The 22804-nt window shown below is 44.0% G+C and overlaps 2 protein-coding genes and 1 pseudogene across 5 annotated transcripts; 2 read left to right on the top strand and 1 right to left on the bottom strand.

Moving 5' to 3' along the window:
* Window positions 1-7827: 7827 nt before the first annotated feature.
* LOC133902865 (polygalacturonase At1g48100-like) lies at window positions 7828-8340 on the top strand (annotated as a pseudogene).
* Window positions 8341-9628: 1288 nt separating this feature from the next.
* On the top strand, window positions 9629-12252 carry LOC133899736 (uncharacterized). Of its 3 annotated transcripts, none has more exons than XM_062340807.1 (6): window positions 9629-9832; window positions 10699-10947; window positions 11044-11347; window positions 11422-11526; window positions 11632-11777; window positions 11924-12252. In XM_062340807.1, exons 2-6 carry the CDS (start codon window positions 10700-10702, stop codon window positions 12093-12095), a joined length of 975 nt encoding a protein of 324 aa, XP_062196791.1. In that variant the 5' UTR covers window positions 9629-9832; window position 10699; the 3' UTR covers window positions 12096-12252. The 3 variants fall into 3 exon arrangements, with proteins under 3 accessions (XP_062196791.1, XP_062196786.1, XP_062196778.1); XM_062340802.1 differs by having other exon boundaries at window positions 10691-10947; XM_062340794.1 differs by lacking the exon at window positions 9629-9832 and adding an exon at window positions 9865-10235.
* A 5568-nt stretch (window positions 12253-17820) lies between these two features.
* On the bottom strand, window positions 17821-22324 carry LOC133899725 (F-box protein At2g32560-like). Of its 2 annotated transcripts, none has more exons than XM_062340776.1 (5): window positions 20818-22320; window positions 20426-20505; window positions 20086-20264; window positions 19850-19924; window positions 17821-18349 (listed from the first exon to the last, which is right to left on the bottom strand). In XM_062340776.1, the coding sequence occupies exons 1-5, from the start codon at window positions 21505-21507 to the stop codon at window positions 18162-18164; spliced, it is 1212 nt and encodes a 403-aa protein (XP_062196760.1). In that variant the 5' UTR covers window positions 21508-22320; the 3' UTR covers window positions 17821-18161. The 2 variants fall into 2 exon arrangements, with proteins under 2 accessions (XP_062196760.1, XP_062196770.1); XM_062340786.1 differs by lacking the exon at window positions 17821-18349 and adding an exon at window positions 18356-19250 and having other exon boundaries at window positions 20818-22324.
* Between the last annotated feature and the right edge of the window lie 480 nt (window positions 22325-22804).

Genomic DNA, 22804 nt, shown 5'->3' with positions numbered 1-22804 from the left:
AGGTAAAGAGACTTCCCCTGTCAGCAAGAGATTATTGCAAGGCTTCTTATTTTTATATTTTAGTGGTGGGAGATCCAGAGTTTAGGTTGTTAGTTTGATCGGTTGCACAAATGGAGGTCGCCGCAAGGACTACCGTTGCTCTGCTTGTTGCGCTTGTTGTCACCTCAAGCTTCCTATGTGACGGTTCCCATGGCGGCAGGAGCCACCGCCACTGCACTAGGCGCACCAGGAATGACTCCGCTTGGCTGACGTCCCGCGCTCCGGAGCCGGCACGGGATTCTCCTCCCCCGGCCCCGGCGCCATCGGGCTACGCAATGCCGCGCGCAGCCATCGTGTACGACGTCGTCAAGGACGTAGGTGCCGTTGGGGACGGCATCACGGATGACAGCGGCGCGACCAAGACTGCTTGGGACACTGCGTGCAAGGACGACAGGCCGAGCGTCATGCTCGCCGACGCCAAGTACTCCTTCCAGGTGCGCACCAATGCACCACCGTCTTCGTCGGGCCATGCCAGGGCACCGTCATGTTGGTTCGGGGATTTCGGCAGGTCAAAATGACCGAATCTTCAGAGGGCTAACTACGTACGTATGCACATATCATAATCAGGAGGTGTTGATTAACACCGACCTAGACTTGATCTCAACCCACAAGTGCTATAACAAGAGGTCCTGAATTCTCACATAGGTGTGAAAATGGGAAGGCCACCCCACAAATCTACCGATCAAAGGAGCGACATAGTGGGTTGAAGACCGTAGCCCACAGCTGGCCATCTGTGCTGGTCATCTTCCTGACAACACCGAGCATCTACGTCGACATCAACTTCACGCCTGCATCCTGCAAGCACAGGTCTATAGCGGCCATATCATGGCATTGCCGAGCACAAGTCAATCTCACTCTTTCACTAAGTAAATTAGGTGTTCTAATCCTAGACTAGGTTCATGTTTATGTGTTAATTACGTTCACAATGTACTAATTGGCATCAGAGCCATCCTAGCCTAATTAGAACCCTAAATTAGATTAATGTGCTCGGTTAAGTATGGATTAGCCCTAATTATACCTCTGTTGATGTTGGGTCCATGTTTAGGCTTTAATTATGTTTCTGTTAATGGTTAATTTCATGTTTTAGTACCTAGTTGTGCAATGTTAGCTTAGCATTAATGTTTGATTAGCTCAAATTAAGCCCTATTGTCCATGGATTAGGGGTTTTGGGTCTAGTTTAGCATCAAGAAGGAGGGAAAAATAAGTCAACTTATGAAACCCTGGCGTCAGAATTCCCCTATTCCGAACCCCTAAAGGCCCCTTCTTACCCTAAGTCTGAAACATCAGGCAAAATCCCCATATGCCCAAGAAACCCGCCAAAAATCCCAAATAAAACCTAGCCGGCTATTTAGAGCGAAAATCAATGTGAATTAGTACCTATGCCGAGTGTCACATGCGGCCTCATGCACTCGCCGTTGTTTTAGGCTGCGTGTGGCACTGCCCTACGTGCGTCATCGTTGCAGTCACAGACCACGCGTGGCATCAGCTCACCTGTTTGTGCACGTTGTGCCACCTCGCTGAAGCCACGTCCACCATGCCTCAGTCTCCTCCGCGCCTCACCGCACTACCGCACGCGTGCTACCATGAATCCACTCGACGAAGCAGCGCGCAACACTAGTTCGCCGCACATGTAAGCCAGAGAGGGCACTCACGACACCGTCGTCTCTACCGCTTTGCACGCTGTCGCGCCTTCATCGTCGCCCTCTCTCGGGCGCACGTGAAAATCGAGAGGAGGAGAAATGAGATTAGGGTTAGGGTTTGCCGAGTTTCAGCATTTTTGTTCTACGCTGGTGCGATCCCAACCATCCAATGGCGATTGACAGTTGTCGATTCGTGTGGGAGCAAGGCGGGCCTACGTGTGTATTGGGTCACGTGCATGATTTTCTTGGGTCGAGCCACATGCAAAGTTTTCTTGGCTCGATTCATTTTGGGCCAGCAAATTAAGTTTAGGCTTTAATATTTTCATTGCATTTTCTCATTATTAATGTTGCTTCATTATGCACTGCCTCAGTTGATAATTGCCTAGAGAGATGTAATTTTTTCTGGCACATTATGATTAAGTATGTCTCAAATAAAATGGAACCAATGATAAATTTTGATTTGGGATTATAACCAAGTTGTAGGCATTAATATACTTAATATTGACTTTTCATAATTGTATTTCAACCAAAGTTATTTATAATCATGAATTATCAGAATTTATTGCCCACTAATAAAATATTTTAGTTTCTGAGCCATGCATATTTAATGGACCTATTTTGGGCATAAGTTTCAGGCTAGCTCTTGGATATTACTTAGCTAGGCCACAAATAATGTTTAAGTGCATTCTAAGGATAAGCTAATATGGGATCAATTATTATGATTCTCATGAGATATTTAATTAAATCTATTTACATTATCAAGAATTTTCTTGTGCTTTAATATTACCCTAAATTACAAGATTAATTTTTTCTCTTGCTTTCATTTTAGCATTTATTTACTGCTCATTAATTATGATATTATTTAATGTTTACATTTTCGCAATTAAGTAATTTTTAATGCACATCAATTTTGATCACATAATTAAGCTTGCCTCTAATTGATGTATTTTTCTTTGAGACTTAATGTGGTTATGAGTAATCTTATGGCTCATGGCTATATATTGACCAATATTTATGATCATGTGCCATTTAATTAATTATTAAATTAAATAAGCTATTGAGTCATCTTGCCTCAAGCATTTACGTGATCATGACTGTGTAATAATTAAATTATCTCTGATTAAGATGAAACCATCGAGAAGTCTTAATAAGATATATGATGATGTTTGGGGATTATGTGTGGCACACAATTACATTCTGACCAAAGTTGATTACAATCTTGTGTCATTTCCATAGTTTCTCTAATTAAAATGGAACCAACGAGAAGTTTTAGTTAGAAATTTTATGTTAAATAATGTTTCATGGCCTATGGTTACATATTGACTAATGTTGTTTGTGATCATTTGCCATCTCCATTAGTGAATCCAGTAATTCTTAGTTTCCTGCCAAAAGGAGATGTGAAGTTGGACTACTGATTTTTTTCTCATGTTAAGTTCTTCATTTCTGCCCAACGGTGAAGCGAATTGGAATTGTTAAAGTTTTGTGTATATTAAAGTAATGATCAGTGATATGGTCCTATTATCAATTCAGCCATAAGTTCTTCGGTTGTTTCTAGTATTCTAACAAGGAATCGAGTAATTTATTACTATATTGATTACGCACACAAACATAATGATAATAATTGATTCCCATTAGAGAAACATCTAATAATTTGGACATTAATAAAATTTAATATTCTAATGACTAGTGGAAGTAATATAAGCAAATATGCCTTATAATCATAAAATTTTGGATTTAGGGGAGCAATCCTCTAGTTAAATTAAATTATCGAGCAATAATAGAAAAACATTATAAAGCTCCTCAAAAGTCTTGCCAGTACACAGATCATAAGAGTACTCAAAGGTTAATGATCTAGGACATGAAGAATTATTAAAGGCCTTCTAATTCAGCTCATTACGTCATCAATAACACAGAATGAAAAGTGAATTATAATTGTGCCCATAAATATATGTATTCATAAAGAAAGTTGGCTAAACACTAAGATAAAAGGTTATGTTTATGCTGCCAATATTACCTCAGGAATATAGAAGTTTTAAAGCGAAGTCTTAGAGAATAGATATGAGGCTAATGTTGAAGCTATTGGAAGTTCTCAATCAGTACTAAATTATATTTTCACCCTCCATCCTAATAATTTAATTTTATGTCCCTATTATGAGTAGGGCTGGCAACTGGACCAGCGGGTTCGTGTATCCGCGGGTTCTGCACCCGATGGGTCCGGGTTCGGGTCTGAATTTTCACCCATGAGTCTAGCGGGTTAGGTACCCGATTAGGGTCAGATCGGGCTCAGGTTTTGCATTTTGCTCGTGGGTACCCACAGGTCGCCTTGTATAGTACTAAAGTAGCCCATCCCAATACATATATTTGCAGCCCAGCCCGTATAAACTAAAAACACTAGCTATCAACTCCTAGCCGCAACCTCATCCTGTCATCTACTCCTATAGTCCAGTCAGACTACTGCACGACCACATGCTCACAGCCATGGAGCCACCCACAGATCCACAGCCGCTCTCTTTCAACGTCCGCGGCTCTGCGTGCTCGGGCATCCCCTTCGTGTTGCCTCCTGGTCACAGATCCACTCTATTCCAGCCATCCCCCGCGCGTCCCTTTCGGCGCGTTGACTTCATGTCCACAGGCTGCAGTCCATAGATCCACTCCATTTCAGTGTCCACGCATCCGGGCGTCTGGTCATCCTAGTTGTGTCACCTCATCCCCTACCCGCAGTGCCCGGTAACACTGCAGCAGCAAGTCGCCAACGGTCCAGTGGGCCAAGTGAGCCGTGGTCACCAGCCGCTCGTTGAGCACCGACCAGCCACCGCCACACGCCCACAAAGGACCGCCAATACGCCAAGTCTTCCGCAACCAGCGACCTCCTCCCTCCCTGGCACGACGAACTGGCAAGCTCCTCCTTCCCCCCGTCGGTGACCTCCTCCCTCTGGATTCTCTCCCATGCTGGTGTTGCGTGCAGTGCAGTGTGCCCCCCAAAGTCCAATGTCGGCTGATCCATCCATCTTTCCATCGAGGAACCACAACTTCGCAAGGTGAGCGCCAAGATCCATTTGTCATTCAGGAAACAAGAAAATGTTTTCTGCATAAATAAACAATGTTCAAGTTCCTTGATTAGTTCTTTTCACATATTGGTTACATATTGTATATGCTTACACTCAAGCTCTAGGACAAGCATTGATGCTTAATAAAACAGTTACATGTTGTATATACAGTCCATAGAAAATTAGAATGCATGCTTGAAACATGGTAATGATCTTTTAGGCAATAGGATAACAGAGCAAAAATAATTAGTACAGTTGTCCTTTAAAAGAAATAACAACAAATGCAGGTGAATAACATGATGAGCATGCTTGAACTTGTAATATTTGAGTGTTGATTGCTGAACTAAACTTAGTTTTGTGTTGATTGTTGAAGATGAACACTTGAAGTTTTGTCTTGATCTTGAACTTGTAATATCTGTTGAAGACTTGAAGTGTTGTTGATGTTAGAATGTTAGTGCTGTTAGTACTTAGTAGTGCTGAAATAACACTTGTAGTCCTGAATTGTTGTTGTTAGTGTTGTTCTGCTGCTGATGAAATGTGCTGCTGTTGGCTTACTACTGAAATGTGCTGCTGCTGGTTGTTGTTGGCTTGCTGAAATGTGTTGTTGAACTGAACCCGACGGGTGCCCGAAACCCGACGGGAGCGCTGACAGGTTTGGGTTCAGGTTTTAGTTTTAGCCCATTTAGTATTTTGGGTTCGGGTAGGGTTAGGGCTGGCGGGTTTTGAGTCAGTCATAGTTTTGCTCCACTCGGACCTGGCCTGACCCATTGTCAGCCCTAATTATGGGAAGTATTTTCCTTGTATTTCGTATTACACTCTTATGAATTATTTGGGAAGCATTAAGTAAATTGTTAACTCTATTGGCTTCACTTAAAATGAAATATTTACGAGAACTCATCGAAATTATGGCATCGATGCTTATGTCATATTTCGAGGGGAAGAATGGAATATCTCATTAAGAAAGAAAATGTTTCATTATGTGAGACATACCCCATGACTAAAGAAAACTCATATACTTATGCATACCTTACGGAAGTATTAAAGATAATTGTGCATACATTTAGTTGGTACTAGCAAATCAGTACCAATATCTTATGTTTTGGGAAAATACCGAGTTTCGAGCTTAAGATACTTATGTGCATAGCCTTGACAAGCTTCCATGTGGACTAAAAGGTGTTATTATTATTGTCAAAGCCATACTAATAAGTTTGTAGAAATATTGATTCCAGTGGGAGCTCTGAGGCAAGAGGAACTGTACTTGAGGACAACCGAACTTATGTTCTAATACTAAAAGTCCGAGAGATTGGCAATCCTTTGCCTCAAAAAGTTTTTCCTCTAGTTGATTCTAGATAATGCGAGCCTCACATAAAGATATACCAAGTTTTAACTTTAAGATTATATTAAGATCAGAGGAAGTAAGTTTAACATCTTAGCTGTTTATATAGACGATATTTATTAACTATCGGCAATAGGAATATTAATGCTTAAGATCCAAATATTTATTTTCTCTTCTAGGTATTAATATTGTCTTTGTCTTGGTGATGCCTCTCATGTTTTGATTATTAAGATTTATTAAGATAGGTCCAATATTAAGGGAGTTTACTCTGATTATTAAAGATGATAAAAGTCTTTCTTACGCTACCGTTGTCATGAATATTTTGTATACTTAAGTTTGCATGCGCTCTCATTAATGTTTGTAACCGAAAAACTTAGTAGATATTGATCTAGGACTGAACCACTGTAAACTACTAAAGATGACTCTACGTTATATGTAGGGAACTAATGATTACATGCTCACATATGAGAAATCTCATAATCATGAAGTTGTGCGTTATTCAGACATCAATTTTGTAAGATGTGTTGATATTAGGAAATCAACATCAAGTCAAATCTTCATCCTTGCAGGATGATTCATATTATGTAATGGATATAACCAATCTCTTAAGGTATTATTAATAATGCAAGCTGACTTGTGGTATGTTATAAAGCTATTGGATAATAAGAAATCCATATTAAGTTGTTGTGGTTTAAGAATAAGAATTTTTTTCTTTTGGCTTAAGATTCTTTCCCGGAACTTATAATGTTAAAGTGCAATTTTATATCGATTAATAACTTGTCATGCGGCGCTGCCAAACACATAACATTATGAAAGAAGGACACAAAATCAAATTATTTATATTCAGCCTATAAGAGTTAAGTATTATGTTCAGCACATAAGTGTTATGCATCATATTTAGCTTTATGATTTCGTGTTAAAGGCTTGTCTCAAAATTAATGCCGCATAAGACTAATTGACAGCCTATACTTCTGGGACAAATTGAGATTGCAAACTTCGATTATGAGAAATGAAAACAAATTGCACAAAATGATCATAAGTGTACGAGCCATCTTGCAAATAAGAATAAGTGACTATCCTATCAAGATAGAGTAAAACACTATAAATGCTAAAATTTTAGTAGTGTTCTATTAACTATTGTATCACTATATCTTGGCATATTGTTCTGTTGAGTGTGGAACTTATGATTTTAGCCATTCGATCAAGTGGGAGAATATTGGTTCGGTGATCTCAACAGATCAAAAATGACCGAGTCTTCAAGAGGGCTAACTACCCACTTACACATGCGCCATGATCGGGAAACGCTGATTAACACCGACCTAGGTTTGGTCCCAACCTACGAGCGCTATAAGAAATGGTCTCGGCTTCTCACCAAAGGTGTGTGAATTGACCAAGAAAGTCACCTCACTAACCTACCGATCAAGAGAGCGACACAGTGGGTTGAAAGCCATAGCCCACAGTTGGACATCTATGTCGGCCATCTCCGAGCATCTACATCGACATCACGCATGCGTCCTGCAGCACAGTTCTAAAATGACCATATACATGGCATTGCCAAATCGTAGGTCAATCTCACTCTTTCACTAAGTAGATTAGATGTAATCCTAGACTAAGTTCAAGTTTATGCTTCAATTATATTCATAATGTACTGACACGTCACGCTCCAGGTAATGCCGCAGAAGAATGCAAACCTTTTTGACTTGGGCGCCGCGAGCTCAAAGTTAATCATTCCGACGCTGATCAGCGTGTCGACTCTGGGGTTCTAATGGCGTTCGTGTGCGAACAAGAAGTCGACGGGACGATCGTCGCGCCGAGCGACCCCGATACATATGGCTGGCGAACAGCAAGCGCGACCGGCGTGCGGATCAAGACGTGGCAGGGCGGGTCCGGGTCCGTGCCGGCCGTGCGGTTCGAGAACGCGCGCGTGGACGCCGTGCGCAACCCCATTGTCATCGACCAGTACTACTGCCGCCGCGAGAAGTTCGAGAACGCCACCACGTCCGTCGGTCCGTGTCCGTCTCCGGCGTGTCATACGCGGGAATCCGCGGCACCTAGGACGACGCGCGCGGCCCTCCCGTCCACTTCGGCTACAGCGACGCCGCGCCGTGCACCGACGTCGAGCTCCTGCCCCTCTCCGGCTGCATGGTCAGCGACGAACCCTTCCTGTTGGAACGTACACGGCAGCACCGCCACGCCCACAGTGCCGCCGGTGCCGTGCCTGATGGGAGGCGCGCCGAGAAACGTGGAACATAACAGCAGCTTCAGGTGCTACGCATGATCGCGCGGGCAAAGCAAAGAAGAGACCTGGACAGGGAGGCAAACCGTTCCGTCCCGTTCCCCGCACGCGACGCCGGCTGCGGACGGATCTCTCCCGCCGGCCGAACCACGCGGGCGGGCGGCGACGCAGCGTCGCGCACGGAAACGCAAGCAGCGGGACCAAAGCGGCGTAGAGTCGCCACGCGGTTAGTTTGAAGGGCCACGGGCCGTAGCCTGGGCCCAGCAGCATTCGGCCGCGCGACGCTACAGTATGTACTACCGGGCCTCCAGCCCCTTTGTATATCGTGCAATGGGCTGTCGCTCGCTCACCAGATTGTCCACCGTCCGGCCTGTTAGTTGCAACTTCTGTAATTGTCCCTAATGTAACGACAAAACTGTAGGAAAAAAACCAGATGTGCTCCTCCCTTTCTTCTCCAGATCAAAGAAGGGCACAATTTGTAGTTTGTAGGTTCTAATACAATGCTAGTCTCCTAACCAACTACAAAACAGCTTACCATATTCCAAAATATAGCCTAATTAACGCTTTTTAGGATTCGTATGCCGACATAAATATGACAGGACAACCTTTTGTCACACTTTTTATGCATAGACGTCGTTACCGTACAATATAAAAACTCATAGGATTATACCAATCGATCGACTAGGATAGAGCAATATTTAGTCAACTCATGACCTTCTCATCTTCCTACCATCATCTCCATCAATCTCTTCTATAGTAAAAATAAGAAAAACACCCCACTCAAACCCAAAACCCTAACCTCGGCCCTACCATCTTCGGCGAGGGCATATGCACACCCCACCCCTCCCAAACACGGCCACACACTAATATCAACGTGACCGATTTCCAGGTACAAATCGGTTGCTGCCGCGCATAGAAATTTCTAGTTCTGAGCAGGGTCTCCCGCGCACGAGGACCACGTCTGACAGGCTATCTATGCGCCGAGTCCACCTCGCGCGGCGTCCTCGCGATGGCGGGGGGCCACTAGACTGGCGTCGATGGGGAAAAGATCCTCTCACGCTGACGTGGCGAAGCCTCGGCCGGGATTTAGATTAACCCAGGCCACTAGACTGGTCGCCACTCGCCAGCCACACAATTCCTCTCCACTCTCCACCGAGCGCTACGAAACCCTTCGGTGTGGTCCGCTGGTTCACGCACAGCTCACCTCACCTCGGTCGCCTCCTGGGGCCCGCCGCAGCCAGCTGCATGCCAGGTGGGACCATAGGCTGCTCCCTGGGCCCACATGCACGGCCGTTGTTAAGTAGAAGACAGGTGCTTCGCGTCTTCTCTACTCTCTCCTCTCCTCTCTACTCTCTCCTCTCCTCTCCTCTCCTCCGTCCGTCCTCCCCATGCCATCCATGTTCTCCCCTCCCCGCCCGGCCGGTAGCAGCTTATAAGGAGGATCTGCAGCAGCAGCAGCAGCAGCAGCGTCTACACGCTTCTGGGCGTTTCGGCGGCGAGATCGACGACAGCGTGAGGATCTTCTGCTCGCTGTGTAAGTTTGGGTTACCCAGATCCGTTTCTTCATTTCGTTTGTACTCTCTGTTTCCATGCGATCTCTCCAAGGTCCCTGCTTTTTCTTCCCCCAACAGGAAAGATATTCGTGTTGTCTTTTTTCCAATTGGTTTGTCCTTTTTTATTATTTTGAATGTAAAATAGGTTTGCGTTCTTGAACGGAAAACCAGTTCCTTCTTGTTTTCGCACAAAAAAAAGAGTCCTTTCGTGGTTAGCGAGATGAGAGCTAGGGAGAAAAAGGTGTGAAACCAAAGCTTGTTTTGCCTCTTGCCCGAAGAATTTTTTATGCAGGTTGAGTGAGCTCCGTGGACTTGGTTTGCAGTTCTATTAATTTGGGTGTTCTTATCTCCTATGCTCTCGCTGGATTTTCTGTTTAATTCCTGGTACTAAACCTCGAGCCACCTCACTTTTTGTCAAGTAGTTATTACCTTGGGCTCGATTTTGATTGTTCCAACCCCAATCAGGAATCATGAGATGTTCAAATCATGTTAATCTCCACGTTTCGCAAGGGACTATATTGTGCTGATTTTCGATCTACTCTGTTAAATTACAGTATATTATTCATGTTGTGCTTGTCTTTGGAAGCTGTGATAGATTATGCGATTTGCCTCTTAGATTTTGAGTTCGTTTCTTTTTTTTCTTTTTTGAAAGAACACCTAATGGGGTTGCATTTTAAGAAGTTTCCTGTTAGATTCTGAACTTCTGATGCTAAATATTTGAAAATGGTGACTGTGCTTAGAAGAAATCCAGAATCATAGCTTTGATTGAAATTCAGAAATGCATTTTTTTTTTCTGAAGATGTAGTTTGGGCGATGCTAACACTGCCTTGTTTCTTCATATGAGTAGCATGACGTGGTATCCCTTGCCGCAAAGTGGGAGCACATTGTCAACCGGTGATGAATTCTTTGAGAATCAAAGCACCGGCTGGTCTCTATGGAGTTTCAGCATATCTGATGATCAGAACACAGCCTACGTGTGTTCAGACAAGCATGAAAATGGCGCCGCGCAGTGTAGCACAGGGCGGTCAGAAGAACAATCTGAGGGTCAAGCACCATTGGAGCTGGAGTTCACACAACGAACAGAAGACATTTTCTTGTATGTTCATTTCGATACTATGAAGTGAAGTGTGTGATTGTTGTTGTGATCTATACATGACTGTGGATGATTCATGTTGCCTTGAATACTTTGCAGGAGTCAGTTTTCAGATGAGGAAATGAGGAAGTTGGATGTGCCGTTTGAAGCGCTGGACATGTTCCCGGACTCCATGCACAACCTCTTGTCGTATGAGAACATGCTGAGTGGGGTGCTAACTGGTTCAGAGTGTCAGGAAACAAAGCTGGATCAAAATGGAATTGACACCATGGATACTTGCGGCTTCCCTTTGTTCAGCCATGACTTGCAAAACGATTTGAGGAACGCAGATGGCGGCATCTCATCGCGTGTGAAGACTCTAAATGGCTCGGAGATACCAGCAGATCCCCCATCTAGGGACAAGGTGGAAAATCTTAATCTGTTCTTATGAAGGCATATATGTTGATTAAGTGAATACTAATCAAATTTAAATTGCAGGCTGGGGTGAGCATGACAAAAAGGAGCAGATCAGTCACCGATACAGAGAGCACCCCAGGCTTTGAAGTGTTGGTGCTTGAGGAACTTGAAGATGTAGTGTTTCAGGTATGTTCATCGTAACAAGTTTACTATCACGGCATGCCTAGTCCCTGAAAAAACTGTACCTTTTCCATGTTTCTAATTCTAACCATGAAACATGTGGCTCTGAAGCTGACCAAGAAGACACGGATATGCGTCCGGGACGCCTTCTACAGGCTAGCTGAGAGCTCAAAACCCAAGTGCACGGCTGACGATGGCGCAACCGAATCAGGCTCAAGCAGGCAAAGTTTCCAGCATCCACAGAGCAGTGTCTCCAGGTACATATACATACTTACATACCACCTTGTACCTTTTTAATCACGATTTTGGCCGGACTGACTGATCACTGTTTGTTTGTTTCTTGAAATCTCAATGCGTCCCTAATCATTCCTGACCTTAATTGTTGTCACTGATTCCACTTCAGGGTCTCAGCGCCAGGAGGCTGTCCAGAACGGGAGACGAACGCTATCGACAGGACAGTGGCGGACCTCACGCTGAAGCTGCCGTGCTCTGCTCCTCAGTGCCATGAAAACTGCTGTGCCGATGATTCAGCGGCGGAGGCGCAGTCCACGTCCAGCTGGATCACCCGGGCGTAGAAGAAGGGAAACCGATTCATCAGCGGAGCTTTCTTTTTTGTTGGGGGTCTGTCCCCTCCCCTGCTACAATACTGCACTAGCTTGATTAGTTGATGCAGAGGATGTACATACTATATACTATTACTGCTGCGAAAATGTTTATCGGAGTTCATGAGTAGAGGGCGAGAGCTAGGATGCATGATTTCGTCGTCCTGTATTCGTCTGTGTGATTGTTCGAGCTTTTGCCGGATTCTGGCAGCGAGAGACCCGGCACGTTGCACGTTGCGACGTGTCACACCCTTGATTTCTCTGAGAAAAGAAATTATTTCCTCTCTCCCACCTCTCCTCTGACCCGACGTCGCCGTGCTGTGACGTCGCCACGCAGGCAGACCCCGCACCTGCGCAGTCCTGTCTCCACCCTTATAAAAGGGGTGAACAGTATCATCCTCCCTCTCACCTCCGTCGCCTACCTCCCTCCCTCTCCGAGCGTCGCCCCCGCCACCACCGGTGAGCTTCCCTGCCGCTCTTCTCTCTCTTTCTCTCTCCCTCTCTTCTTTCTACCCAGTGGAGCGTACCTCGGCCTCCTCCGTTGTCGCCGGTCGCCGCTTTTTGTCGCCGGCTGAAGCCCTCGCTCCCTCGCCGCTGGCTAGATCCGCCCCACCGGTCGGATCCAGTCGTCGCCGCCTTGGTCTGCTGGCTGGCGAGGCCTGTTGCCGACCTCCACTGGCGCGCCGCCGTCGTGCCTATCGCCGCTCCGCCGTTCTCTCTCTCTCTCTCCCTCTCGCCCCCTCTCGTTCTCCCCGTCAAAACAGCCGGGCCGGCTCCCCTCCCCTTTATTCCCTCTCACGCGGTGCTGACAAGCGGGCCCCGCCGAGCCGAGCCAAGCTGCTCAACCGAGCCGAGCCGATTTAAAAAAACAGAATATTCCAGGAATATTCTCTCTTTTCTTTTTTTTTTAATTTTCTCTCATGGCAAAACTTCTAAAGCCCATTTCTCCTCCGTCCTAACTCCGTTTTCAACGATTCTTCCACCGATATTCATTTAAATTCAAGATCTACCCAATCATGTTAATTTCATAATTTTTGTAATTTATCTAGTCTTTATTTAATCGTTTGATTGATTGTGTATGTGTGCGCTTTTGTCGTTTGTTGCGATTGTTAGAGGAAAGCGCATTCGAGGAAGACCCCGAAAATCTGGAGTTTAAAGAAGGAGCGGACGAGGATTTCAACGAAGGCAAATTCTACACCGTTGATCATGTTGATCATATGTTTTCAAATATAACCCGTAGAGCCATTATTTTAAACGATAGGGATATGCATGATTAAGTTAATAGCTGTGATTTTAATGAATATGCTAGTATAGTTATGACCTAGCTTGTTTATGCCATGCCTTGATATTATCACCTTTATTCCGTTAAAACCTTAGAAGGTCTCTAACATCAACTATAATGATTGTTTGGATAAATGCTTATTTACTAGCATGCTTATGATTGTTTTTCTTAAAAGAAAGAACCAGGATATTTACATATGGTAATCATGTCTTTTCAAAATGTGAAGTGATATGTGCTTAGTGCGTGTGTAAGACATGTGTTCCTAGAAAACTCTAGAGTATTGTTGAAGAGGGTAAGTAAGGTACCCTACAAAGGTGGGAACTACCTTGGAGCAAGGTTCACCTTTGTGGTGTTCTTGTTGGGAGACAATTGCCTTGGTCGTATAAGGACAGGTTCGCTGTGACATCTTACCTAGTATCCATTCGTACAACCACGTGGCATAAATGGGCAGGACTTGATCTAACCCCTTCAACTTAGTTCGGTACCCACCCGGAGGCCGGTAGTGGCAATGGAGGCCAGGAGAAAACTTGGGTAGTACGTAGCCCAAGGTCCGGCTGATGATATTGTTAAGACTATGTCAGATCCTTGGAATTGTTAAGTGATCATTCCTGTGGATATTCTAAGACCCCCGGTATCTCATTGCCCCATGGGTGGATATTGTGACTACGTTGTGAGGTCGTTACGTCTCGTTATGACAACTCCACCAGTTGCTAAGGTGGGAGCCTGTGCATATCTTGTGGGTAAAGTGTACAACCTCTGCAGAGTGTTAAACATATCCGGATAGTCGTGTCCTCGATCAAGGACATGCTATGGTTCGATCACAATGATTAACTTTTCGACGTGAGCACCTCATTGGTGTGTGAGTGGGTAGTGGGCCTGTGTTTTCAAAATGAAGGAGTTGGCTATGTGCCTTGAGTATCCTGGACCGTGTGTCCACCGACAAAAGAAGTGTGGGAACCGGTAGGATAGAAGTATCTCCCCCAGGGTCGACAACCCCCATAAACTCGACCTATGTGTTACCCTCAGAAATGCTTTTAAGATAATATTTGCAAATAAAACCTTGCATCAAAAACTAGCTTTATGTAAAACCTAAAGACTCTACAGCCTTATTCTTGATCTACCTATATGCATCTAATGTCTTCCCTTGAGGTAGGACTTACTGAGTATCTTATGTACTCACACTAGCTATTTGTGGACCTAGATGATCCAGAGGCTAACTTCGTTGAAGGAGAAGATAAAGAATAGAGAAGTTGGTTTCGTCTGCACTCAAGTTGCCTGTACGGCATGGGTCATTTTTGCGTTATTTCCGTTATACTGTGAGGGCCTATTTATTTATGCCTACATGCCTTTATTGTAATTAACTTTGTGATATACCTAATATCGTATTTAATCGTTATATGTTTGTGATATTTATTTATGTTAAAAATATATGCGTAATAGTTACTGATTCAGAAATTAGTATGAGTTACACATGTGACCCGAAGGAGAGGTACACCACGACGTTTGCTACTGTGTCTGACTGTGCTGTTAGTTTCATTCTCTGAGTTCTCTCTGATTCGTCCGGGCTTTGAATCTTATCTCCCCAGCTTTTGGTTACAGGCAGCACTAATTCGTACGTGCAGGCAGCTCCGGCGTGAACGGAAGAAACTGATGCGCTAGTGGCAGACAATGCGCTACCGTTGCTTTTTATTGGGCATTGTGATTAAACCATAATTATATGGTTTTTTAAGGTCCAACACATTGGCATTCGCTTCTTTTCAATGCTATAAAAGAAGGAAGAGCAGCAACGTATAAAGGCAGCATGGATACAACAATGATAGATATCCTTGTCAATTATGGGAGGCAGTTCCGTAACAAAATTGTGCTTAACTATGTTAGCTATTATTAAGCGTTTGAGATATTTGTTTCACGTACCTGGTATGTCGGGTTTTGTAAACAATTTTGTAATAATGAATAGCTGTGTGTATCATTGGATGCAGAGCTGGGATAATCTTTATTCCCTATTAATTAAAAAAAAGGTCAAATTTTTTTCGATAGGTGGAGGCGTGAGTTGCGAGCAGCGTAGGGCAGCTAGGGCTCAGCGTTCCGCTCTTCCTTTTCCAGGCCCGAGTGTGAACCGACCCAGTGGGCTGCTTGCAGGCCCATAAGACATTTCGTCATTTCGATTGTATGTTGCCTCTGAAACTGCATTTCTAACCAGGCCGGTTGCGGCAACAATCCACTTGGTAATCACTGTTTGGCAAAGTTCTATATCCAAGACTTTTTAGAGTTGGTAATTTCTACTCCAGAAATTTTGGGATTTGAAACTGCAGAAAGATTAATAATATTTGGTTAAGCCACATTATTCTTATTTTAAACTAAAAATAGATGTTTAAACTATATATTTTTATCCTACAAACTCTAAAAACTACATGAATCTCAAAACTGGAACTCTGCTAAACAACCCTGCAATATAAAAAACTCTGAGAGACAATTGCACGCGCTCCGACCGCACTGTCATATGTCTCTATATAAGATGCTACCATAAGTAGCAATTTAAAGTTGTCATGTCTCTATATAAGCTGTCAAACGGTATCTACAAATTCATTATAAAGTTATTATCAGACAAACAACATAAATTGCTACACAATCTCTATATATGTTATCACACGGTCTCTACATAAGTTGCTACACAGTATATACATAAATTGCTACTAAACATACAACATAAGTTGGTATAGAATTTCTACATAATTTGCTACACGGTCTCTCTAGCAACTTGATCTTTGTGTAAGTTGCTACGTATGTTTGACCCAAAAAAAAAATGCTACTAGCAACCACAAAAGATACTAACAGCAACTTAGTATCAAGGTATCATTCATTAATAATTTTAGTGAATATGGTTGGTAGCAACTTAGATAAATGATTCAATAGAAAGTTTATATATAAGTTGCTAGTACACGAAATATTTTCAAAACATATGTAATATAGATCTGATTTTGTTAAAGCTTATTGCAAATAACATAATGGTGAAATAGAACTCAAAAGAACACTCGATGAAAAAGATGCGATGATTCAAAGTAAATACAACAAACCTTTTTTGCGTAGTGACGTCATCATGAAAGCCACCGGTGTGGTCCTTTTGTGATTGATGTGGGCGCTGGGCTAGCAGTGGGCACTCGGTGGCACAAAAGCTTCCTGTGATTGTGCTTTTCTGCTGTTCTATTCTGGTGGCATGGAGAGCAGCAGCAAGAACAGATTGAGGATGCCACAGTTTTCAGAAGTTGCTTCTAGGAGAAACAGACACCCAATAAGCTAGTCATCACAGTGAGAAAAATCCGCAGCACGAGGTTAACGCGCGACTACAAACGGATCGGGCGACCCCCTTTCAACCCAGGTAGTTCGGACTTTCAAGTTTATCTGGAGCACGGCAATCTCGCTGCTGGAAAGAACCAAGCTGCATGATGACGAGTCGTGTCCCAACCCAAACAATTCTAACCCACATCAGAATGGTTCAGATGCAGTTCAAGCGTTTCACGGTATTTCAAAGATGATAAGTGCGAGCAGAGATGTCGAAGTATTAAATAAGAGAGCATCATTACTAACGCCCCACCTGAGATATGACGTCTAGCGAGGATATTTATTGAACATAGCCTATGGCACGATCAACATGAGGCTTGTGCAAACAGTATCTTTGTGATTTAATGTGATCTTGTGACCGATCTTTATTGGTCACGAGGTGTCCATATCTAATCTGTTTAGTAGCATTTATTGATATCTACTTAAGTTTTTTTTTCTTGATGCTCCTTCTTCAGCGAACAAAGTCGTAACTGGCGTAGATGAGCAGTGCCCCTTTCTATAGCATTAATTGCTACAGAGTGAGGAGTTACGGACCGACTTAGCACTACCCGACAGATAGAACAGGATCTGCAGAACGACTAGATAAGTTGACGAGTTTGTAGGCGAACTCATGGAAGGCTGAGACAGAACGTCTTGGCAGATGAGCTTGCGACGCACGGCGATGGGACAGGCAGAACTACCAAGGTAAGATAAGAGTGGAGGCGTCCAAGAGAATAGGACGAACCCCGCGGTACCACCAGTGTAAGGTGCAGCACGTACACTCCACGTGATGATAGTCTGAAAAAAAATACATCTAGCTAGGTGCAAGTCAATGAAAAAAAGCACACTTATAAGTTATCTTTCTCTTGTATATAAAGAGGAGAACGGGTCTAACAAAAAAGATTCATATATAACTAATTCACAAACACTGATAACAAAATATACATGACGTAAAACTGTTATCCTTCCGAAGATCTGAAAGATAACCCTTGTGTTTTTAAGTTCATTATAAACACACACACACTGTAAGTATTGTTCACACACCCATCGATCAGTACACTCTAAAATTATTGTCAGAGACTAACCCTTGACAGGAGGTATCCTAATTTGTCTTGAATTTAAGCTAAAAAGATGTAATTTACATTTGATCTTTATGCTCTACAGCTATAACAGCAGGCAAAAGGCACAGACTGTGCTACATACACTGGCTGCAGATTTTGTTACAAGGCTTACAGTCCCATGAATTGGAAGCAATCTGTGCCGTCTAAACCCGACAGTAAGTTTACAACCGTGTCCAGCTACCAGATCTGCCACCTCGTGATCTAATCCGTGTACACAGCACGAGCACAGGAATGGCTGTCATCTGAGCACAGCAATGGTCAATTTGAGGGTATCGATGAGCAATTTGATGAATCACAATGGCGAGATAATCCGTTCTTCTACTCCAGGATATCTGTTGGCCACAGCTGCCTCCACTTGGAGATGTCATCCTTGCTGCGGAGCTTCCTTATTCCGCCGTAGAACCCATCGCCCTCGTTGCCCTCTTCCCTGTGGTCCTTCCGGTTGACCAATGCTTGCCTCCATCTTGAGCCAGGCGTGTATTGATTGAATTCCAGCACGACGGTGTCTATAATATAACCAAGTTCGGTTAATTAAGGTACAGTATAGGAAAACACAAAAGGCTGCAAATAAATTTTAGTCTGTAATTCATGTTCATACTGCTTTTTTATAAAGGGTTATCTCAAGTGATATTCATTCCGTGCAAAATTGTACGGTAACAGGATATTCGAGTTCAATTACATTTAAATTACACAAATATTTCAGATTCATACTAAAGAAATGGATCGACGAAAATGATTTGATATCTTGTTTACTGTAGCTGCAGAGACCGTGATTCTTTACCTCAACATCCTACGTGAGTCTAATACTTGATTTTATTCGGACTTCAGAATACGCGATGCTGACTCTATGGATAAAACAATTTTTAATATTGAGGGCGGATAACTGGATCGCCCTGCCTTACGAGCTCTGATCTTTATTTTGTTTATTTCTTGCTTGATCCTAATACACAGTATTACAAACCATATATAGTCGGTCAACTAACGAGTCACGATTCTAATCCAACTAACTATTAAAACGAATCCAACTCTATCTCCTAGCTGATTTTATCCTAAATTACGAAACTTATCAATCCTGAAATCTAACTATTCCAAACCTAAAAGGAAGCTAATTCTTTCCTTCCCTAATTACTTCTCTGCACCTATATCATTTCCCTCATTGCCACGAAACAACTCGTTCTCGAGTTGAATTTCTTGTGCCTAAGAATCAGCCATTATCATTGTATTGGTATGCAGCTATATCTTCTTCTAATTCTAGAAAATAAATTCTCTTCATTTAATATTGAGGTAGGTGATCTTTAGAAAATAGTTCAAAGCAGTTGAAGCATAATCCCTTTGCACGGCGATCAACCATCTCATGTGTAGTTAGATGGCGCATGTGTTGTCCAACAACGGAGGTGGGAGAAGGAACTGCAAGAATTTGAGAAGATTTACAACCTTGCCAATCTTTATGATGGACTACTGGAGATAACTGCAGCTTTTGCTGCTGTTGGAGTGATTACTGCTACTACTGTTGCGCGAGAACGGCCTTGAGAAGGGTTTTTAGACTCGTCGCAAAGGCGTTGTTCATATGCACGTGCCAAACTAATTCTTTCCTTCCCTAATTACTTCTCTGCACCTATATCATTTAAATGAACAAATGAAAATTATGTCCCTAAAGTTTACTCGCATACATACTAAGCAGCTGTTTTCAGAAACATATTAAAAAAGATGGTAGTTTAGCTTATTTGATAGGAATACAACTTACATAGTGTACAACACCCATATAGTAAAATTGAGGTCAAACATATGTTACATATCTTAATTGACCATTTTTGGGGTAGCATTTTGCTTTCCATAGATGAACGAGGCAAATGAGTCTGAGGCCACGAAGTTGTTTTATAATGTTCTTTAGACTTTGCAGGCATGTTCATGGGACATGACTATCAAAAGCATATGTGTATGCAACAACTTTTGTAATTATTAGTCAAGTCAATTAATTTAGTCATTTTGATTAAAGATATTCTCACCACTAAGATGACACCGACAAAAGTGTTCATTTCCATCACATGACTCCAAGTGGCCAACAACTCCATACCACCAGCCTGCCAAGCATAGAAATGCGTATGAATGAACACACTATCCACTCGTAAAATACTCCTCACCACTATCAGATAAGATCAGCATATGCCATATGGCAGTTTTTAATAATTCCTATGGCACAGCCTATAGCAAGGATTCCATTGCTGGGTGCTCGGGAACATACCATATGGGAATTCTTTGTTCCTTCTCCACTGAATCTCAATGTGATCGCCAGGCCGGAGTTCGTGTAAGCAGTCGGAAGCATGCAGATCATGTGCAAGAGTTTCGACCGGCGGTGCCCTGACCCTGTCCCATTGCACTCTGTCCTCCAGCACCACAGTTCGTCGCCCATGTGGTGGATACCTGGCACATCAATAATTTTAAGAATCAGCAAGACAATTTGAAGAAACATTTTTTTCAGCATGTACAGATCATCTTGCTTCTATGTGTTCACCACACAATCATCAGAACATATCCACAATTTTTCTGGCCATCAAGGTAAAAATCAGAAAAGTTATTAGTACCTTGCGCGGAATGTGTCGGTATGGAAATCATAACTGAGCTCTGCATCATAGCATGACATCATGAACCCAACATGCCCATGCTGCAAAACAGAAAAGAAGCCTCAGGATTGCTTCAACAAACATAACCGAATTCTTGAAACCAACAAAGGAGGAGCAAAAAAGAACACATATGTAAGCCAGCACGCAAGCCTGACTAGATTCAGCTCAGCTGGACGCCGAGAAGCAAATCTATTCAACAAAATTAAGACGTAAACATTTCCCTACAACTTATTTTCCAGCAATTCAACGCTAACAGGCTAGTGATTAGCACTAGTAAGCACTGACAAAGATTGCTAATTAGTATGCTTTGCAACAATGAAACTGCTAGTAACAGCCAGGACACGAGATGATACCTCTCGGTTGTAGACCTGTGCCGGGAACCAGAACTTGCCACTCTCCATGGACAGATACCACGACATGATAGAGTCATCCAGCGCAGGGCCAGACGACTTGCCGCCGCTGCCGCTGTCGGCCCTGGGTCGCATCCAGGAGACCACCGGGCACACGCAGGACAGCGCGGCAAGCCACCTCCGGCGCTTACCGCCGCCGCTTGACGCGCAGCACGCCTCGCCGCCGGCGCTGGCGGACGCAAGATACGCCCTCCACTCCTCCCTGGCGGCGGGGCCCAGGACGCGGCCCCACTTCTCCGACATGTGGCGCTCCCAGAGGTGGTCGCCGCGGCACCGCTCCCGCATCGAGCGGCAGACGGCGGCCATGCTCCGCAGCTCCGCCGGCGGCAGACTCTCGAGAATGCAATCGATGGCCAGCTCCGGCAGGTCGAGCACCGATGGCTCGCCGCTGCCGGCTGCCTCCTCGTCATTCTCAACCGTGGCCGCCGCCCGCTTTCTCTTGAAGGACGGCATGAACGGCATAGTGTCCGCAGCCGCGACGCCTCCGAGCAGCCGGTATCCGGCCAAGAATCCGAGCACCGACAGCGCGAGTTCTTGGCACAGGGACGCGAGGAACAGTCTCATGTCACGCGCGCATTGCCTAGACAGAAAGAGAAGGCAGGACACGAAGAAGGCGGCGAGCAGGGCAAGCATCAGCGAGCGCCGGGGAAGAAGCTCGCTGCCGCTGCCGGAACGCTAGCTCCGATCGGGCGCTGATGCGTATAAATAACAAAGCCAAGCCACAAACAGTGGAGTTGCTGCTACAACCAAAACCGCATCAAGAACTCGCCTTTTATCTTTTCTGCCGCTTTCTTGCTCCGCCCGATCGGAGGAGCCGTGCGGGTGACGCGATGGAACCCACTTTGCGAGAGGAGGGAGAAAAAGAAAGCGCAGCGGGAGACAGAAAAAATTAAATTAGGTCAGATTCGATCGAATCGAAGCCCGGGGATCAGGGGGACGGTGGACACTTGTTGCCGAGCAGGGAGTCCTTGGATTGATTCGTGCAGGGACACGAGCTGAGCAGCCAAAAACAACTCTAATTTGAGCTAAAATTTGGCTTCTTTGAGCCAGAGATGGGATCTCCGGAGCCGGAATGAGTGCACTGGAGCGAGCGAAAGATCAAGGAATGGTCCTACCAAGATCAAGAAATGGGGGAAACAAAACAAGGTGGGATCTTGGAAGGAGATAAGAGAGAGTTGGTGAGAGGGGAGTGTGGTGAGTGAGCAGGGGAAGGGTGGGGCCTTGGTGTAAGCCCCACGCAGCTTCCCGAGCTCACCGATGCCTCCCTCTCCCTCCTCTCCTCTCTCTCTTCCAAGAAGGAGCAGGCTGGTGCCAAGACGAAGAAGAAGAAATGGAATAGGAAAAATTGCAAGTGGAGAATAAGAGTATTTATGGATGTAAATTGGGGGTTTTTTGGATTTCTTTTTTCTTGCAGCTCTCCTTGATTATAGCAACTTGGCTTCCATGCATCTTGTTTTGGCTATATGTTTTGTGGGGCAGCGGATTTAGGAGCCGTCGAGCTCCAATAATTGGGAGCCATGCGTTCGTGCGCTCGTTTAGGACCAATCATAGAGGGTGGGGTGGACGAGAGATGGAAGGGCGTCCAAAGAATTCATGGCCAAATTTAGCGAATAAATTTATGAGGAAAATGTGATTTTTGTGAGCTATGCACGCATTTCACCCATGAAATACGGATTTTAAGAAATCATAATACGAGATCGATCCGTACCATAAAAAATAAAATGTAACAAGTATCCATCGACCCTTGCATCGACAATGGCATAGCTTTGGCACAACCAGAACCTCGTGGTACATACTTCCTAACAAAGTTTAACGGTTGTAAATACATACCGTTAAAACTTTTAAAAATTTTACCCACAATAATTTTAAAAATATTTAATTTAGAAACTTAAAATTATATATGTAGATTTTTTAAAATATTTTTATAATA

This window comes from Phragmites australis, chromosome 2 (genome assembly GCF_958298935.1).
Source record: "Phragmites australis chromosome 2, lpPhrAust1.1, whole genome shotgun sequence".
Lineage (NCBI taxonomy): Eukaryota > Viridiplantae > Streptophyta > Magnoliopsida > Poales > Poaceae > Phragmites > Phragmites australis.
The sequence above is the reverse complement of the archived record's forward strand: the minus strand, read 5'-3'. Positions and strand labels throughout refer to the sequence as shown.

Coding starts and splice junctions, on each gene's coding strand:
- LOC133899736 (XM_062340794.1), top strand. CDS start 10,204: ATGCTCTCGCTGGATTTTCTGTTTAATTCCTG. Junction 10,236..10,698: donor GATTTTCTGTTTAATTCCTG/GTACTAAACCTC, acceptor TCATATGAGTAG/CATGACGTGGTATCCCTTGC. Junction 11,348..11,421: donor ATCCCCCATCTAGGGACAAG/GTGGAAAATCTT, acceptor TTTAAATTGCAG/GCTGGGGTGAGCATGACAAA.
- LOC133899725 (XM_062340776.1), bottom strand. CDS start 21,507: ATGCTTGCCCTGCTCGCCGCCTTCTTCGTGTCCTGCCTTCTCTTTCTG. Junction 20,265..20,425: donor ACCGACACATTCCGCGCAAG/GTACTAATAACT, acceptor TTGATGTGCCAG/GTATCCACCACATGGGCGAC. Junction 18,350..19,849: donor TTGTCGGTGTCATCTTAGTG/GTGAGAATATCT, acceptor GTTATATTATAG/ACACCGTCGTGCTGGAATTC.